Below are 20,743 nucleotides of genomic sequence, written 5' to 3'. Positions count from 1 at the left end.
TCCCACCCCTCCCCCCACTCCAGCAACCCTCAGTTTGTTTCCTGAGATTAAGAATTCCTCATATCAGTGAGATCATATGATACATGTCTTTCTCTGATTGACTTATTTCGCTCAGCATAATACCCTCCAGTTCCACCTTAATAACTTTTTTTTTATTCATTTGAGACACAGAGATACAGAGAGAGAGAGAGAGAGTGCATGAACAGGGGGAGAGGCAGAGGGAGAGGGAGAAGCAGGCTCTCCACCGAGCAAGGAGCCGGATGTGGGGCTCGATCCCAGCACCCTGAGATCATGACCTGAGCCAAAGGCAGACGCTTAACCATCTGAGCCTCCCAGGTGCCCCGTTTTAATACACATGTTTATTATTTACCTTTTACTTTTTTTTTCAGAATTTAAGTGCATTCTGAGGCAATCGACGAAGTTTCATTTCCTTTCTTTGATTTTGCTGTGCAAGATTATTAAGCAAAGACATTTTTTTGAATTCCTGATTCACACACACACAGATCCTTTAGGACACTACTGCAGAGGCATAATCACCACATTCTCAGTTGCAGCCAACTGTGTTTACCTACTTTCAGACATGTAACTACAAAGAATTTACATAATGTACAAAAAAAAATCTAAGTCTTTATTGGCCATAATTATTGTTCCAAGAAGAGTTTTTGTTTTTACTCAATATCTACAGAAAATCTGCTGGGATTTGGGAAGGTGAAAGGACATCTTTCTCCCTGAAATGTAACATATAATTATTTGAAATTGTAGCGAATCTTATAGAAATAATAACTGGGTAATATGTTGAAGTTAACTTTTAAGGAAAGGGTTAGAGTTTTGTTCATTGTGCTGTTCACCAATATTTCAGGAAAGATACTGATGTCAGAGCAATAAGTGTTTAAGGGAGGATTTGGGTTAGTGATTATCACTCATATTTTAGTAAATACTTGATCTGCCACTTAATTCTGTCACTTGACTGAATTATCAGTTTAGATTGGAGATTTTGGCTGTTACTGTCTTTCTACTGGTATTTGTATTTTGGCCTTTAAATATTTCATTAGCTTAATTCCTAAGTGAAAGAAGAAAGAGGAAAAGGAAAAATAAAAAAAAGAAAACCTCAAGCTCAAATCACTCAGATATGCCATTTCGCTGCTCTTCCAGTAAAAGGTTTGATGGGAAAGGAGACTGTACCTATTAGCTAATCTCTAAACTGCATCTCATTTCTGAATCTAATTTATTAGCTCCTCACATGAATAATCAAGGTTTGACTACACAAAATTTATTGCCAACATTTCCATTCATAGATGACTAAATAGAGCTCACTATCTTCCTTCCCAACACCCTTATGCTCTGTGACAAGGCTAATGCCCATCCCTTAGCTTTAACCAGAAGTCCTCATCCACATTCCTCAATTGTTTCGCCCCTCATGTAATCCACCCCCAATAAATCTCATACTTGAGTTTTCAATGTTGTCATCTCGTCCTCTTCCCCACAGGTACTATGTCTCTCAGATCAGACTCTAAAATCTCCCATTCCATAGTACCCATGAACACACCATATCTCACTAGTTCAAATTGTTCCTTGACTCACTTCTTTTGTTAAATTATCTTAGAATAATCCATCTTTTTATTATTATTATTATTGATATCTAAATTGTGAATATGGGGTTTAAAGAGACTGAGGTATCTGAGAAACAAATCCTTGGTTTGAGTGAAGAGAAAAGTACTGGACACATAAATAGAGTTTGGAAATAGAGGAGGAAGAGGTATGGTAAGGCCTGAATTGAAGAAGGAGGTTTGATGCACGTTGAGTTTGATATTGGACATTCACTCAGATCAAAGCGGCAGCTAAAATTGAGATTGTATAATTTTACATGGTTCTATCATGACAGGAGCTTTGACAATGGGAAAACTAGAGCAAAAATATTGCATTTCCATGTAGCTTGCTGTAGTTAAGCTGAACCAGAGTTTCAGATTTCTTTATTCATTCTTCCATACCAAACTTAATACACTGTTCATAGTAAAATAAGCTTCAACAAAATTACAGTATTGACAATACTGTTGGTAATGAAAAAGAATAGAGCAAAATAAAAATACTTAAGGATCTTTATTATGGTGGCATCTGTAAAGTAGATTTAAAAAGAAGGATGAAAGAAGCATGTGTGTGTGTGTATCAGATATTATGTGGTTTAAAAAAGGAGATGCTGATCCTTTATAAAACCTTTAAAGACTAAGACCCTAGGTTTTCAACATTATGCCTTGGGGTGCCTGGCCGGCTCAATTGGTAGAGCATGCAACTCTTGATCTCAGGGCTGTGAGTTCGAACCCCACATTGGTTGTTTACTTTAAAATAAAGTCTTAAAAAAGTTATGCCTAATTTCACATTAAAACACAACTTTCTTTCTCTACGTTACCACCACCAGTAGTCTTATAAGTTTATCTAGCTGATCTGGAGGTCTAAGAGAATATTAATAGTGATTTGAAATAAAATACATTGAGCTGTTAAAGCAAGAATGAATGAGAGAGAGAAATGTAATGCCAGCAGGATCCCTGAAACAGAAGAAAAAATACAGTGAGAAAAGGTTTGGTTGCCTTTGAACAAGCCAGTTGCAGGAGTCGGGTCAGAGGAGTCTGAGTTTGAATGAAGCACTCTCATCTCAGACGTTAACATTTAAGTAGTACTTGAGTGTGGATATTTACTATATCTTTCTTAAATTATTTTGATCTTATTATCTCCACAATACATGTTTAAAACTGCTTAGAAATGGTGGAGGGGTTGCTAAGAATGAAAATCTTTTTATCTGTGAAGCTGCAGTGTCTGGGTTTCCAAGCCCGGATGCTAGCAACTTAAAGAAGAACTACGTGCTTGACAGTCCTTCTGTAACAATGGAAAGAGAAGAATCGAAGGGAAAATGTATTGCAGTGGCAGATTTGAAGCCCTAGAAATCTGCTTTTGTTGATATTATAGAAGAACCTGCAGAACCATTTAGGAGATGATTCGGTCACTTCATCTTTTGTACCGTGAAACCTTCCCATTGTCCTTGGAAGCTTGCTCCCAGATAAGCCTCTGTATCTGTGGGCTGCAACAATAAAGCTTTACAAGCCTAAGCAAGTAAACTGGATACTGAACTATATAACCCTCCAGGAAGTGCTGGGAACATTAAAAAAAAAAAAAAAAAAGACTAAGTTGCAGATGCAAGCACATTTTTTTAAATTCATTGAGCAACCAGGAAGAAAGAACTTCCATAAGAATAAGTGAGTTTTCTAAAAAAATAACCAAATTCATAGTCATTTGTACACTGAAGTGCTACTAGCCACAAAGGGAAAGAACATGTACAGTGGCATTTAAGTGTTAGTAATCTTTTGATGGACAAAAATCAATTATTATACAGGAGCAGCACAGTGGGAAGCACTCAACATATTTAGATAGGCCTGAAAAAATCTGCTGCAAACCAAGAACTCGGAGGGAAAACAGGCATTCCCTATCTGAACTTAAATACTCAGTCACCTGATACTGCCCCAGCTAGTGGATCCATAACAGTAAGGACAACAAAATAAGATTATAAACTGAAGATAAGAACACATACTATTCTTTAAAAGCACTCTATGTAAAAATAAATAAATAAATAAATAAATAATCTCAAAAAGTAAGTAAGAGCACTCTCTGTCTTGTTCACAATGAGTATTTTTGTTATTATTTTTGGTGATTAGGAATTTATATTTTAATGTTGCTATGAAATAAATAAAATCCTCATAAATAAAAAGATTAAATTTTTAGATCCATTAATAACAACAAACATAAAAAGCAAGGGAATTTTTTTTTTTTCTTGGAAAAGTAACAGTCTACATTGAGTGTTTTTTTTTTTAATAGTATTTTATTATGTTATGTTAGTCACCATACATTACATCATTAGTTTTTGATGTAGTGTTCCATGATTCATTGTTTGCGTATAACACCCAGTGCTCCATGAAATATGTGCCCTCTTTAATACCCATCACCAGGCTAACCCATCCCCCCACCCCATCCCCTCTAGAACCCTCCATTTGTTTCTCAGAGTCCATAGTCTCTCATGGTTCGTTTCCCCTTCTGATTTCCCCCCTTCATTTTTCCCTTCCTACTATCTTCTTTTTTTTTTAACATATAATGTATGTTATATTTGTTTCAGAGGTACAGGTCTGTGATTCAACAGTCTTACACAATTCACAGCTCTCACCATAGCACATATCCTCCCCAACGTCTATCACCCAGCTACCCCATCCATCCCACCCCCCATCACTCCAGCAATCCTCAGTTTGTTTCCTGAGATTAAGAATTCCTCATATCAGTGAAATCATATGATACTTGTCTTTCTCTGACTTATTTCGCTTAGCATAATGCCCTCTAGTTCTATCCACGTTGTTGCAAATGGCAAGAGTTTGTATTTTTTTGATGGCTGCATAATATTCCATTGCATATATATACCATTGTGTGTATATATATATATATCTTCTTTATCCATTCATCTGTTGATGGACATCCTGGCTCTTTCCTTAGTTAAGCAAGGGAATTTTAATAGCAACTGAACTTGAAATTTGAAGATCAGAGAGATAATATGAAGTATATTAAGGAGAGGACATGAGGGGTGCCTGGGTAGCTCAGTCATTAAGCATCTGCCTTAGGCTCAGGTCATGATCTCAGGGTCCTGGGATCAAGCCCCATGTCAGGCTCCCTGCTCAGCGGGGAGTCTGCTTCTCTTTCTGCCTCTGCCCCTCTCCTCCCACGCCCCCCCCCCGCCCCAGCTCATGCTCTCTCTCTCAAATAAATAAATAAATTAAATCTCAAAAAAAAAAAAAAAGAAGACATGAGTAGACTGAAGCTTTAGGTCCAGAACTGCAGGTAAAGTTATATAAATTTCCAAATTATATGATATCATAAATCTTCATTCAAGATTTTAAAAAATAATGAACATTTTTTTAAATGTTTCAAGCTTTCTAAAATGAATTATTCCATGATATAACCATATACTACACCCATACAAGGTATTGGGCATAGGTTTTGTTGTTGAGGGGGAGTAAAAGATATTTATAAATAAGTTGCTTAATCTCAGTTCTAAAGAGAAAAAATAAGGTGTCCAGATTGTCCAGAAAAATGTGAAATTATGGTTTAAAGAGGCTGAAAGAAAACTGAGTGCTACATTAAAAGAGGAGAGAAATAAGAGGGGCAAAATATCCAACCAAGCATAGTCTAATCTTGGCCTCTACAGAGGGGAATGTCTAGATGTTTGAGGATACACCCATGATAGTAATACAGTGCTCTAGCATATGTGGAATTTCTGGATAAGAAGTGTTGCTTTAGGGGAACAATTCTCAATCAAGATGTTATTTTGGTCATAAACTATAGTTGCTAGACTTCATTTCATAGTATTCGTTGTTCAAGTTGGCTAAACACATGGGTTGAAATCACACTACTCTACATTTTAGCTGTGTGCCCATGAGTAGGCTATTTAGGCAATCAGGACATTAGCTATATCAATTGTCATAATATTAATAATGGTGTCTACCTCAAAAGGTTATTGTGACAATACCAAATAAATACATGAGTAGTGCTTTGAACAGGGTCTAGCACGTAGCAGGCATTAAATAAATGTCTGCTATTTTTTTTTTTTGTAATGGACTATGTGATCTTATTCTATAAAGCTGAGAAGCTGACCAAGGCACCAGCCCCAGCCATCCTAGTCTTCTTTGCATTTTGCAAATTTTTGAAGATCCTTCTTGCTTTAGGGTCCTTGAATATCCTATTCTCTCTGCCAAGAACATTCTTCTTCTCTTTCTTTACCTTGCTAATTCCTTCTCAAACTTCAGGTATCTGCTATCTACTCCTCTACAGGGAGGCCTACCCGATTAGTCCTTTCACTCCTGACTCCCAGTATAACTCAGGATTATCCTGTAAATGGCATTAACCCATTATCTTTTCCTTATATCCTAATCAAAAGGTTTGGTGTGCATGTGTGTGTATGTAAATGTGTGTGAAATCCTCCCTATGAATCCTTACCATTTTCTAAGCTCCCTGAGGGCAGACACCATGTCTATTTTGTTCATCAAACAAAGGCTTTTAGCATGTCATCATCTTTCAATACATATTTGTTAAATAAAAGAATGAATAAAAATAAATTCAAGAGAAATGGAACTGATTATGATTAGCACACTGATAATGCCAAATCCTAGAATACTTTACTGTTTTTTCTTAAGACACACAATAAATATATTGAAAAAGAAGCATAAGTGAACTTCTCTTTGGTATCTCCACAACTTCTCTTTGTGGAGATATCATTATTCACAACACATCCAGAATCCCCTCGGAGATTTTTCCAAGAGAAAAAAGAACAAAATAACCAAACATAAATCAAATTATCATAACCTCCTTATAAAATATAAATTAAACATCAGTAAATTACATCAAGTATAATGCTTACTAAGTAAAGTAACTAATCTCTTAAAATCTGTTCTTTTCTCGATTGTGGATATTTTGTAATCAGAGTATCCAGAACAAGAATTTTTTCACTAAGTGATATAAAAACAAAGTGACTTTCCTTTTAATAAATATGAGAATCACTTAAAGACCAACAGAGGGACATACTCTAAAATAGAAATAACTGGGCGCCTGGGTGGCTCAGTTGGTTAAGCGACTGCCTTCGGCTCAGGTCATGATCCTGGAGTCCCGGGATCGAGTCCCGCATCGGGCTCCCTGCTCGGCAGGGAGTCTGCTTCTCCCTCTCCCACTCCCCGTTTGTGTTCCCTCTCTCGCTGTGTTTTTCTCTGTCAAATAAATAAATAAAATCTTTAAAAAAAATAAAAATTAAAAAATTAAAAATGAAATAGAAATAACTTCAGGGTTCCTGGGTGGCTCACTCGTTAAGCGTCTGCCTTCGGCTCAGATCATGATCCCAGGGTCCTGGGATTGAGCCGTACATCGGGCTCCCTGCTCCGCGGGAAGCCTGCTTCTCCCTCTCCCACTCCCCCTGCTTGTGTTCCCTCTCTCGCTGTGTCTCTCTCTGTCAAATAAATAAATAAAATCTTTAAAAAACAAAAAATAAAATAAAATAAAATAGAAATAACGTCTCTTTCAAAATGTAAGCTTAGTGTATTGCTCCACAGTCGATCTTACATCTTAGTTACACAGAGTAATGATCTGAGCAGTTGTTCTCAATCATTGTTATAGATCAGAATTACCTGTGGAATTTTTTTAAAAAATGAAGATTTCCAAAGTCCAAAGCTCAGAAATACTGTTTCAAAAGGTATGAAATGTGTTTTGGGTACAAATACGTTTTTAAAAACTTTATGCCTGTCTTTAATATGAAACTAAGGTTAAATACCACTTGCTTATCAATAGACACAAAATTGTTCATGATTGAGAAAAATACCTGAATACTTCTTATAAAACAACCCTAAGTAATTAAGATTGAGAAATTATATGGATAGTCTTAATCATCTGCTTTGTTTGGACAAGAAGTTTGCATTAACCTTCATAGATGAAAAATATTTAAGTATAATCATTCAAAAGTTGCTTACTTCTTCTAATTTTCCATTTAATTAAATACTGTTTATTTAATTTAATTTGACAAATATTTGAGTGCTTGCTATGCATAGGGCACTTTTCTCTAACATTAAAATATCATAAGAGTATAAAATTCGATCATTGGCCTTATATAGATTCATGTCAAATGGACATACAGATATATACATATTTTTAAGATAAAAAAAACAGTGCCTAGTAAGTGCCATAATAGGGTATTATGATACATAAAGTATACATCCCCCAACCCCACACACCCCCCAACGACATACACACAACTTAATGGAGAGATCAGATAGTTTCATGGAGTGGTTGTCATTTGACATGAGTCTGGAAGGATGAATAGGATTCTCACAGGGAAATGTAAAGAACTGAGCAAAGTTTTGGAGCCATAAGATAAGTGATGTATCTGGGAGTTTGGCTGGATCAAGGAGAACACCAAAAGAAGTGCAAACTGCTGAAGACTACAGATATCTCTTAATATAGCGCTCATTATGAGCATTGTAGAGACACATATGATGTAAAAATAGGAGACATAGTCAGAGTCTATGCCTCAAAGAAATATTCAGTGATGTTTGGAGAAATATTGCACACATGAAATAAGCAAAGAATAGTGTAATATTAATTCTAGATAATATAAAATACTGACAAGTACAAAAATATCTCAGAAATGGAGAGAAACATATTACAGACAAAAGGAACAGGGCTAACACAATCACGGGAGTAGGTTAACTGAAAGGGAACAATAGGAAATGATGAAGGAAAGGTGGGAGAAGACAAAATTATAGAAGGTCTTGAACATTGGGGTTAAAATTTGGGTCACTTTTTAATGGTCAATAGTGATTCACTATAGACTTATAAGGAGGGTAACAGGAAAATGACAGATTATTATAATGAAGAGTGGGGTGCATTGTAGAGGGAGAAGGCTGTCAGCAGTAAGAATGGTTACATGGTTACTGCAATAGTCCTAGCAGGAGGAAATGTGGTCCAGGACATACAGGCAGAAAAGAGATGTATTAGCATCTTGTGGAAGCATTTCAACTGAAGAACAAGGCCAGTAAATTGGTGGGTATGAGAGTACCTTTGAAAACAGAGGGAGATATAAAGAGAACTTAGGAAGTTTGGATATGATGGATAGGGAGCAAGTATTCACTGAGGTTCTCAGCAAGGGAGTGATTAAAAAAACTCATGAACGTCCATCACTGTCATTTCATGATTACCAGCTTTGCTTCATTATCAAGAGTTTTTAACCCAAGTTATTTTATTTTGACATGCCTAGAGATCTGACATCCCTCATTGTTAATAAAAGGACAAGATTATGAATTCCTCCTGGCTTGATTTGTCACCATAAATCAAATTTAGAAATTATACAAATGCTAAAAGTGTGTGGTGGTTTGTTCTGAACATTAATCTCACATTCTTATTGACTACCTGGGAAGACACAAGAACTAGCATTGATAAGCTTATTCTGTAGGTAGAAAGTACTGACTTAATAACAGAAGAGCTCCTTGATTATTCTAAAATTAAAATTCCCATTTCAAATGGCATTGTAGGAATAGGTAAATATTACTGTGTGATCTACTTAAGATATATAATTATAAAAGGTGTAAAAATACCCAGTGCATCGGTATTAAGTCTGTTACTGGTGAAAATTTTTCTGGCTTAAAAAAGTACTTGTCATATTTAATTTTATTAGAGAGATAAATAAACCAAAAGTGATTTTCCACAATGAAAACAATTGAAAGCAAGGTTGAAATATAATGATAATAGAAGAAAATCCTGAAAAATAAATGACATGCCCTCTAACATATATTTGCAGGAGATGAAAGCAGAAGTAAAGTTCACATGCAGTCCCTCACATAACTTATTTATACATCTGCAAGTCAATACATTTTCAAATCTTAACATTGAAAATTCTTCAATGGTACCTAATTTTGCAGAAATGTAATGATTTCTAGTAATACATAAAGCTGTATTATTAATCAACATAAACAGCCCAAACATTAATATAAGTTACATCATTGAAGACTAACATAATAAAATTGTGGCTAAATTAACCTTGACTCCTCTGTTATACAGTAATTGCTAAATAACTGCAAAATACATTACATTATGTTCTTCCCTGTTCAAATTATAATGTCCTTTTTAATCCACTTCCATGTTTATCTACATTTATCTGAAAAAAATGGAAAAGCAAATACTTACCAAAATGGTGGTAACGATCAAAGAACGATTAGATAAGGAATCTGTGATGTTGGTTGGCTTTCCCTTTTGACTTTCTGTCATATTCAGGCCACTGGCTGGATCCCAAGTTCCAATCTATAAAATAGCATATGGACTTTGTAAATTGTCCATCAGGCACCTGGGAGAAAGTACTGCAAGAGAAGGTTAAGACGGCTAACACTTATTATTCACCTCTGCTGCATTATCTGCTGTCGTTAAAGTAAAGGCTGCTTGTTTTAAGCATGATTCACTGCTCTGTGAAGTGTGTCCAGTGAAGTGTGACATTAAAGAACAAAATGATCCACAGGATCTCTACAGTCAGTATGGGAGCTTAATTTTCCATTCACACTTTCATTCACCAAGATAAACCACATTTGATGATACCTTGATAGCTGGCTAGAAACTCATTAATAGTGCATATCTTTTGCTGTAATGGATCTACCTCATCCTCTGATTACAAAGATAACATGCCATGTTATATAGACAAAGCTAAAAGACAGAGCAAACCCTGGAGATCCAGGATAAATTAATAGGTGAAGGCAAACTTAAGAGCGGCATTGATTGGTTTTTTGCATGACCTCTGATAGGGCAAAATCATACCCAGAATTACCTTTGGAGCTTTTACAAATACACCTTTGAGCATTCAAAATACTCCAAGGAAACATTACAACACAATCTCATCTGAGCAACCTATTCTAATACTTCTACCTGTTTGCTATTTAATATGTACTTTAATTTAACTAAAACTCTCCGATAATTAGGCCATATATTCTCAGTGTTCAAATGTTTTATACCCCCCTGAATACAGCCTATGGGATGATACCAGCACACCTCTGGGGGACATATATAAGCATAGGATGCCACTGAATGCATACGCTGGGTGGTTTATGTACTCCGGCACCATCACCCTGCCATATAATGATGGTCAGCACTGAAGAAGAACAGAGGCAAAAGAAGATTCAAGTCAGTAGTTCTTTTCTCCACCCTCTCAAACCTAGGAGTCATGGATAATAAACTTTGCTTTCCATATCCCTCTAGCCAATTACCCAATATGCTTATTCAAAGGAAAGGAAAACTATCAATTATCAGTTTATCTTTAAAATAAAGCTTCATATCTAAATTAAATAATTTTAAAGTGACATTGATTTAGCAGGTAATATTTACCCTGGTCTACCTAAACAACAAAGTTACCTATGCTAACAAAGGTCTAATCAGCGTAACCTTATCCAATTAAATATTATGATCCTTTTTATTTTTATTTTTTTTATATTTCATCACATTTACTTTTGATCCTTTTTCTTCATTTCCATAGTTTTCTTAGTAACCTATTAAGATGTCTATCTCCCTCTAATTGGAGAAACACAAATATAGAAACATTAGTAATTTCTGTACTTCATAAGAATAGATATGCCATTCTAATAGTTGTATGTTAAGTGCAAACCCAAGTATATTTTTTTCGAAAAATGCATTAACTAGGGGCACCTGGGTGGTTCAGTTGGTTAAGCAACTGCCTTCAGCTCAGGTCATGATCCTGGAGTCCTAGGATCGAGTCCCACATCGGGCTCCCTGCTCGGCAGGGAGTCTGCTTCTCCCTCTGACTGTCTCCCCTCTCATTCTCGCTCTTTCTCTCAAATAAATAAATGAAATCTAAAAAAAAAAGTGCATTAACTATATCAGGGATTCCATATAATGTTTTTTTAGTGATGTCTTAAAAAAACCTCCTGGGGTGCCTGGGTGGCTCAGTCGGTTAAGCATGTGACTTCGGTTCAGGTCATGATCTCAGAGTCCTAGGATCGAACCCTGCGGTCAAGCTCCCTGCTCAGTGCGGAGTCTGCCTCTCCTTCTCCCTCTGCCCCTCCTCCCTGCTCATGAGTGCTCTCTCTCTCTCTTTCTCTCTCTCAAATAAATAAATAAAATATTTTTAAAAAAATAAAAAATAAAATAAAATAAATCTCTTACCATAATTTCTTATATTGAGTTAATTTTCCTCCTGCCATTAAAAACTATATATTCCTGCTGTTTGTGTCAATATAGGAAAAAGTCAGATAATACAGTGAGAAAAAAATACTGATTTCAACATTCTCTCCAAAGTAAATTATTTACTGGTCAATTAAATTTATTTACTTTAGACTATGAGGACCATGATGTCATAAAGATGGAGTCTAATTGTAATTTAGGGTCAATAATGAAAGGCCTTAGGGGGCCAGAGAGGTAACATCCATGTGTGAAGAAAAAGGGCATAAGCCAGTAGTAAGAATTTCCAGGCAAAGGTATGCAGTTTCTAAATTTTACAAAATCTCAAGGCAAAATAGCAAGTAATAGCCACAATCCAGACCCTCCTCTTCTCACAGCTGTGTACCTTGGGGCTGCATGCTCCCAGAGCAGGTGATTTTTTCAAGTTCTTAATAAGGCATCACTAGAGCTAATAGAGGCCTCATTAGGAACCTGGATGGGGAAGGACAGAAAGGATATTGTAAAACCCAGAATGCCTGCTGACCTGCTTGAAGTGTTTCAAATTCAAAATCATTAAAAAAACACTCTGTTGGCTAAACAAGACACATCTGCAGATCGGATTTTGCACTGGACTGCCACTTTTCTGCCCCTGGTCTATAATTAATACTTATTACACGTTTGTCCCTTCAGATTTTCTTTTTTTTTTTTCACCATTAGCTAAATAGCTAGATTTTTTCAAACGTATAATTCTACCAGCTAAAGCATTGGCAAACATCATTTGCCCACTGTCGTCTGGCCTAATGACATCCTCAAGCTTGATCAATTAGTTTTTTAACTTTCTACCCAAATCACTAATATAAAATATTGCCAATTTCACTTACCATGATCCTCCAAGATTACTTTTATAAAAAATAATTTAGCTAGATGTCCACTCATCTAAATATATTTATCTAGTTTCATTCTCTGTCACTTGCTTTTCTAGTACTATTTGGATGCAGGGGTTCTGGTTCATAGTATATGAATCAATAATTTCCTATAATCATAGATATTAAACATCCCCTTTTATAAGTCTAGGTTTCTGAACAGAATATTATAAGTTTCAGAAATTTCAGTGACATGAAATTTTAAATAAAAACATTTTGTATGATCCCTAGATTTTAAGTTTACAGGAAATGTATAATTCAAAACTTTTTAGTGATTGAGGGAATTGTCACCAGTGGGTCTTTTGATTTGTTTTGTTTTAATCACAAGAACCATAAGCTAAGTCAAGATGATCTTTTTTCTTTTAACCTATTTTCAGAACCATAATTTTCTCATTAAATGATTTAATCAAATTTTACAGTACTTTTTTCAGCTCTAAAATGGAATAAAGATATCTAAGCACTCTTGACTTCACAGAGATGTTTTAAGTAGAGTGATAACTCTCAACAAAGTGGTATAAAGGGAATGTATCTCAATATAAAAAAAGGTCATATATGACACGCTTATATGTAATGTTATACTAAATGCTGAAAAGCTAAAAGTCTTTCCTCTAGGATGAGGAACAAAACAAGGATGCCCATTCTTGTCACTTTTATTTAACACTGTATTGGAAGTCCTCATCATGGAATTAGGTAGGAAAAAAAAATAATCTGAATTGGAAAGGAAGAAGTAAAACTCTCACTATTTGCAAATGACATGATATTATATATAGAAAATTCTAAAGACTCCACCAAAAAACTGTTAAACCAATAAACAAATTTAGTAAAGTTTCAGGATACAAAATCAATATATAAAAATGTATTATGTTTTTGTACACTAATAACAAACCACCAGAAAGAGAAATTTTTAAAAATCCCACTTACAATTGCATCAAAAAGAATAAAATAACCAGGAATAAATTTAACCACGGAGGTGAAAGATCTGTACATTGAAAATTATAAGACATAGCACAAAAACAGACACATAGATCGATGAAATAGAATAGAGAGCCCAGAAATAAACCCATGTTTATATGGTCAATTAATCTATGACAAAGAAGGCAAGAATACACAATGAGGAAAAGACAGTCTCTTTAATAAATGGTGCTGGGAAAACTGGACAGCTACATGCCAAAGAATGAAACTAGACCACTTTCTAACACTATGCCCAAAAATAAACTCAAAATAGATTAAAGACCTAAATGTGAGACTTGAAACCATAAAAATCCTAGAAGAGAACACAGGCAGCAATTTCTCTGACATCAGCTGTAACAATATATTTCTAGATACCTCTCCAAAGTAAGGGACACAAAAGAAAAAAATAAACTATTGGGACTACATCATAATAAAAAATTTTTGCATGAAAAAAATCATCAGCAAAATAAAAAATAAACCTACTGGATGGAAGAATATATTTGCAAGTGATATATCCAATAAGGGGTTAATATCTAAAATGAATAAAGAAACTTATACAACTCAACATCAAAAAAACCCCAAGCAATCCAATTTAAAAAAGAAGACATGAACAGACATTTCTCCAAAGAAGGCATACAGATGACCAACAGACACATGAAGACATGCTCAACAGCACTCATCATCAGGGAAATGAAAATCATAGCTACAATGAGATATCACCTTACACCTGTCAGAATGGCTAAAATCAAAAAAATAAGAAATAATAGGTGTTGGCAAGGATGTGGAGGAAAAGGAACTCTTGTGAACTCTTGGTAGGAATGTAAATTGGTACAGCCACGTGGAAAACAGTATGGAGGCTCCTCAAAAAATTAAAAATAGAAATACCATATGATGCAATAATTCCACTACTTGGTATTTACCTAAAGAAAATGAAAACACTAATTCAAAAAGATATATGCACCCCTATGTTTATTACAGCATTATTTACAATAGCCAAAATATGGAAACAACCTAAGTATCCAAGAATAGATGAATGGATAAGGAAGTGTGATAGGTGATAGATGATAGATAGATAGATAGATAGATAGATAGATAGATACACACATAATATTACACAGCCATAAAAAAAGATATCTTGCCATTTGCAACAACATGGATGGACCTAGAGGGTATTATGCTAAGTGAAATAAGTTAGACTGAAAAAGACAAATACCATATGATTTCACTCACATGTGGAATCTTAAAAACAAAATAAATGAATAAAGAAGCAAAAAGCAGAATCAGACCTATAAAGACAGAGAACAAACTGGTGGTTGCCAGAGGGAGATGGGGTAGAGTGGTAGCAAAATGGGTGAAGGGGACTGGAAGATACAGGCGTCCAGTTATAGAATGAGTAAGTCGTGGATATAAAAGGCACAGCATAGAGAATATAATCAATGATATTGTAATAGTGTTGTATGATGACAGATGGTAGCTACATTTATGGTGAGCATAGCATAATGTATACAGAAGTCGAATCACTATGTTGTACACCTGAAACTATTGTAACACTGTACATCAAGTATACTCAACCCCCCCCCAAAAAAACCTACAAGGCATTAATGAAAGAAATTGAAGAAAACACAAATAAATGAAAGATATTCCATGACCATGGATTAGAAGAATCAATATTGTTAAAATGTCCCTACTACACAAAGCTATTAACAAATTCAATGCAATGCCTATCACAATTCCAATGACATTTTGCAAAGAAATAGAACACATAACCCTATAATTTATATGGAACCACACACACACACACACACACACACACACACAAGCCAAAGCAATCTTGAGAAAAAGGAACAAAGCTGGAGGCATCACACTCCCTGAATTCAAACTATACTACAAAGCTATAATAATTAAAACAGTATGGTATTGGCATAAAAACATACACATGGCTCAATGGAACAGAATAGAGTCCAGAAATAAGTCCACATATATATGGCCAAGTAATTTACGACAAAGGGGCCAAGAATACACAATGGGGAAAGTACAGTCTCTTCAATAAGAACTGGACAGCCACATGCAAGAGAATGAAACGGAACCACTATCTTACTCCCTACACACAAATTAACTCAAAATGGATTAAAGGCTTGAATATAAGACCTGAAACCTTAAAACTCCAAGAAGAAAACAGGCAGTAAGATCCTTGACATAGGTCTTGGTGATGATTTTTTTTTAATCTGATGCCAAAAACAAAAGCAACAGAAGTAAAATTAATAAATGAGAATACATCATACTAAAAAACTTCTGCACAGCCAAGGAAACCATCAATAAAATTAAAAGGCAACCTACTGACTGAGAGAAAATATTTTGAAATCATACATCTGATAAGGAGTTAATATCCAAAATATATAAAGAACTCATACAACTCAACAGCAAAAAGAAGTCCTACAAACAATCCAAATAAAAATGGGCAGAAAATCTGAATAGTCCTTTTTTCTAAAGAAGATATAGAAATGCCAACAAGTATGAGAGTATTCTCAACATCATTAATCACCAGCGATATGCAAGTCACAACCACAGTGAGGTATCTTACACCTGTTAGAATGGCTGTTATTAAAAAGATGAGAAATTACAAGTATTGGCAAGGATGTGGAGAAAAGGGAAGCCTTGTGTACTGCTGGTGGGAATGTAAATTGGTGCAACAACTATGGAAAATAGTATGGAGGTTCCTCAAAAAACTAAAAATAGAACTACCATAGCATCCAGCAATTTCACTTCTGGTTTTTACCCAAAAACAAAACAACAAATATACCCTGAGAAGATATATATGCCCACATGTTCACTGCAGCATTATTTATAATACCCAAGATAAGAAAATAATCTAAGTGTCCATCAATGTATGAATAAAGTAATTGTGGCATATATATGTCTTGAGCAAAGAGCCTAAGTGATACTTTTCTAAAGAAGATCTGTGTGGCGATCACAAGAAACCACTCTGTATATTATGTTTAAAGCAGTCTTAGCACAATGTGGAGTCTCCATCATAAGTGTTCAAAAAAATATTCCTAATAATTAGTTGCCTCTAATCATATGACACATTAAGTATACTTCGATTTGAAGGGTATTTACCATTTCTTTTAGAAGAGAGGACATCCCTGATACTATTTGAAGTACTATTTGAAGGTATTGAGAAATGGAAATCACAAGGAAGGTATTGATATTAAATGCTAACTCATATTTGGGAGATGAGGATTCTCTCCAATTGATCAAATGTACACTGGCGGAATGTATATTTTTCTGTTAACTAGTATACCCATTCTTTCTAGATAATTTACAAAGTCAGGTTTCAAGCCTATATGGTGTGATATATAATAGTAAAAACAGAACTTTTTCAACATTGTAGTTGTTTTGCTAAGTGTTACAGGCAAATTAGAAACTTTTTTCTCTTCACTTACCTCCCCCTTCCAATGTTGAATTTTTAAATGAAAAGTAGAGATAGTTATTTGTATTACTGTCCAATAAAAGTACTGTCTAATAATAATTAATAGTTGTTTATTGCCATTGGATCACATATTAACAGATCACTTTAGAAGGAATTTACACCTAATGCCCCAGAGATAAACATGAACCATTTCATAGCAATGCCTACCTGCTGCCTGATAGGAAGAATTCATAGTAAAATACAATTACCTGGGAACTGAGCTACCTTCATATGTTAAGTAATTTGGCCATGAGGACCATGCAGAGAACCCCTCAGTTAATTACTTTCCTAAAACCAGCTATCCACCAATTTCCACAGGATCTGGAATTTCACCATTGAGAACTACAGTGTTAATATGAGGACAATAAATAAGTATACAATCATCTAACAGAAAAGGATGAATAATCCAAACATAAATTTTTCACCTTTATGATTTTTATTTTTGTCTAGGGCAAAGTCAACCCTAAATATTAAGAAAGAGAGACAGGTGGTAGTTTTGATTTTTTAAATAAAATTTAAATCATTAACTGTTCTCAAATATAAAAATGTGGTAACATTCAATTAATTAAGGACCATTTTTCCAAGATTAAAAATGTAGTTCAGATAATACTTTAAAATCAAAGAAATGCTTTAAAAATTATGTTTAGTATACATGTTTAATTCAAATTCAGTAGTTGAAAGAAAAAAAGTCAATATTTGGTATTCTCTGGTGGGCCAAAATAAGAAATTGTATGCTCTCAAATTTACTGATTTCCAAACATAAATATCATATGTAAAGAGTTTTCTTAAATATTTCATCATTATGAAGGTTAAAAGTTATTAAGCAAAATCACAATTATAAACATACTGACACACAACCTAAAAATATCAGTGCAAATGTAAGACAGGGCATATAATGAATTCTATATAAGAGTAAGACAAATTAAATGGTTAACATCTCCAAAGAAAAATACCAGGCTCAGATCTGGACTAGGATGCATTTTTGCCTTTTAAGTAGCAAACAACACATTTCTGACTAGTCAACATCACCATTAGCATTGCTTTCCTACAGAGAAGCAAAAGAAATCTCAGTTCCTGGGAAAGTTGGGGGTCATTGTTATCATGGGGACCAGAATATATGTATCAAATGCCATCAAAGAGGGAACGATTAAAAACTGTTATGCATCAGGTATCTAGAAATCTATCAAAGAAATAGTTCTCACCTATCTAGTGTGGATTTTCACACTTAGATAAATTTTGAAGACTGTAAATTGAATCCTGACACCTCTTTCCTAGGGAGTTAATGAGTACAGGATTCTACAGACTAGAGAAAGGTCAACAGCAAAGACTTCTATAGAAATTACTTGTTCTAAAAATATGTATGTTCTACAAAATGGTTTTCAAAAAGCAATTTGAAACATGTTCTGATCCTGGACCATCTATGCCTGTGAACTCAGGCAGGCAGGATTTCACTACTAATTCTCACCCTCTCCATACATTATAAAAATATTTGAGTTTTTAGTAAGAAGCCTATACATTACTGACACCAGTTTCTACAAGTGGGTCCAAATGCAGGCAGTAAATATTCAGAAAAAAAATGATGTCAAAAGTTGAAATGAAGCTTCACTTGAAAGTAAAATATAGGAGCAGGGAAAAGATGGCAGAGGAGTAGGGGACCCTATTCCATCTGGTCCCCAGAACTGAGCTGGATATCTACCAGACCACTATGAGCACCCACAAAACTAGCCTGAGATGTAAGAAGATCAGGATCTCTACAAACAGAATATTGCAGGTGGTTGGTTTTGAGGTACAAAGCGGGGAGCCCTGATTCTGCAGGCAGATATCAGAGGATAAACGGCAGCGGGAGGATGCCTGGCCATGGGGATCCTACACCGCCGGTGAGCGACAGCCTCGCGTGCTGGGGACGGGGCACAGACTCGCAGACCGGTAGCAGCGGAGAAAGGACTTTAAGGTAGCCCCCAGGGCGGAAACACAGAGCTGCGGGGTCACATGTATGAACTGGGAGCGGCTGGCGGTTTTAGAAGCACAAAGGGCAGAAACGTGCCCCGACCTGGAGGCAGGACTGGGAACGCTGAGGAGGGACGCACAACCCAGGACGCTGCAGTTTATAGCAGCATGGACAGAAATGGAGACAGTGTGGCCTGGAGAGGTCACTGAAGAACAGACTGCGGTCTCTCTGCTCTGAGGCAGAGGGTTGGAAATGGTCTTTTCTGCTCTGACTCTCGGAAGAGATGCAGAAAGCCGCCAGGGAAAGCCACCAGAGAACAAAAGCCCCAAAAAACTGGTTCCCACTGAGCTCATCCCCCTCCACAGGGGGCAGGGCAACTCCCCCCAAACAGGGTTGCCTGAGTAATAGCATGGCAGGCCCCTCCTCCAGAAGAAGGCTGGGAAAACAAGAGGCCAGCAACCCTAAGGTCCCTAGAAAACAGGTGCATCTTGCTTGGGTTCTGGTCAATAATTTGGACTCTATATATACCCAAGATGTCAGAGATGGAATTCAGGCTAGCAATTGTGAAGACAATGGCTAGAATGGAGAAATCAATTAATGGCAACATAGAGTCTCTAAGGGCAGAAATGAAAGCTGAATTGGCAGAACTTAAAAATGCTATCAATGAGATCCAATCCAATCTAGATAATCTAACAGCTAGTGTAACTGAGGCAGAAGAACGAATAAGCGACCTGGAAGACAGTATAATAGATAAAAAGGGAAAAGAGGAGGTCAGGGAAAAACAACTCAGAATCCATGAAAATAGAATCAGAGAAATAAGTGACACCATGAAGTGTTCCAACGTCAGAATTATTGGAATCCTGGAGGGGGTGGAGAGAGAGAGAGGACTAGAAGATATATTTGAGCAAATTGTAGCTGCGAACTTCCCTAATCTGGGGAATAAACAAACATTCGAGTCCTAGAGGCAGAGAGGACCCTTCCCAAGATCAAAGAAAACAGGCCAATGCCCCAGGATGTAATAGTAAAACTCGCAAATCTTAGAACCAAGGAAACCATCTTAAGGGCAGTTAGGGGGAAGAGATTCCTTACGTACAGAGGGAGGAACATCAGAATAATGTCAGACCTATCCACAGAGACCTGGCAAGCCAGAAAGGCCTGGCAAGATATATTCAGGGTACTAAACGAGAAGAACATGCAACCAAGAATACTTTTTCCAGAGGGCTGTCATTTAGAATGGATGGAGAGATGCAGAGCTTCCAAGACCGGCAGAAACTGAAAGAATATGTGACCACTAAGCCAGCCCTGCAAGAAATATTAAGGGGGGTTCTATAAAAGGAGAAAGACCCCAAGAGTGATCTACAACAGAAATTTACAGGGACAATCTATAAAAACAACGTCTTCACAGGCAACATGATAACAATTAATTCATATCCTTCAATAATCACTCTCAACATGAGTGGTCTAAATGCTCCCATAAAATGGCACAGGGCTGCAGATTGGATAAAAAGACAGGACCCATCCATATGCTGTCTACAAGAGAATCATTTTGAACCTAAACATACATCCAGACTGAAAGTGAAGGGATGGAGATCCATCTTCCATGCCAGTGGACCTCAAACGAAAGCTGGGGTAGCAATTCTTATATCAGACAAATTAGATTTTAAACTAAAGTCTGTAGTTAGAGACACAGAAGGATGCTATATCATTCTTAAAGGGTATATACAACAAGAAGAT

The 20,743-nt window shown here is 35.9% G+C and overlaps 1 protein-coding gene across 7 annotated transcripts in view; it reads right to left on the bottom strand.

Annotated features, from left to right (window-relative positions):
* The window catches only part of GRIK2 (glutamate ionotropic receptor kainate type subunit 2), a 647,288-nt gene that overhangs the window by 220,687 nt on the left and 405,858 nt on the right, over positions 1-20,743 (bottom strand). For all 7 annotated transcript variants that reach the window (XM_081828716.1, XM_081828715.1, XM_081828720.1 and 4 more), the window contains exon 10: positions 9,748-9,861. In XM_081828716.1, the coding sequence (XP_081684842.1) occupies positions 9,748-9,861 (114 nt within the window). The remainder of the gene's footprint in view (positions 1-9,747; positions 9,862-20,743) is intronic.

Source organism: Leptonychotes weddellii, chromosome 8 (assembly GCF_054177405.1).
Source record: "Leptonychotes weddellii isolate Sample4059 chromosome 8, ASM5417740v2, whole genome shotgun sequence".
Lineage (NCBI taxonomy): Eukaryota > Metazoa > Chordata > Mammalia > Carnivora > Phocidae > Leptonychotes > Leptonychotes weddellii.
This window is presented reverse-complemented; position numbering and strand designations above follow the sequence as displayed.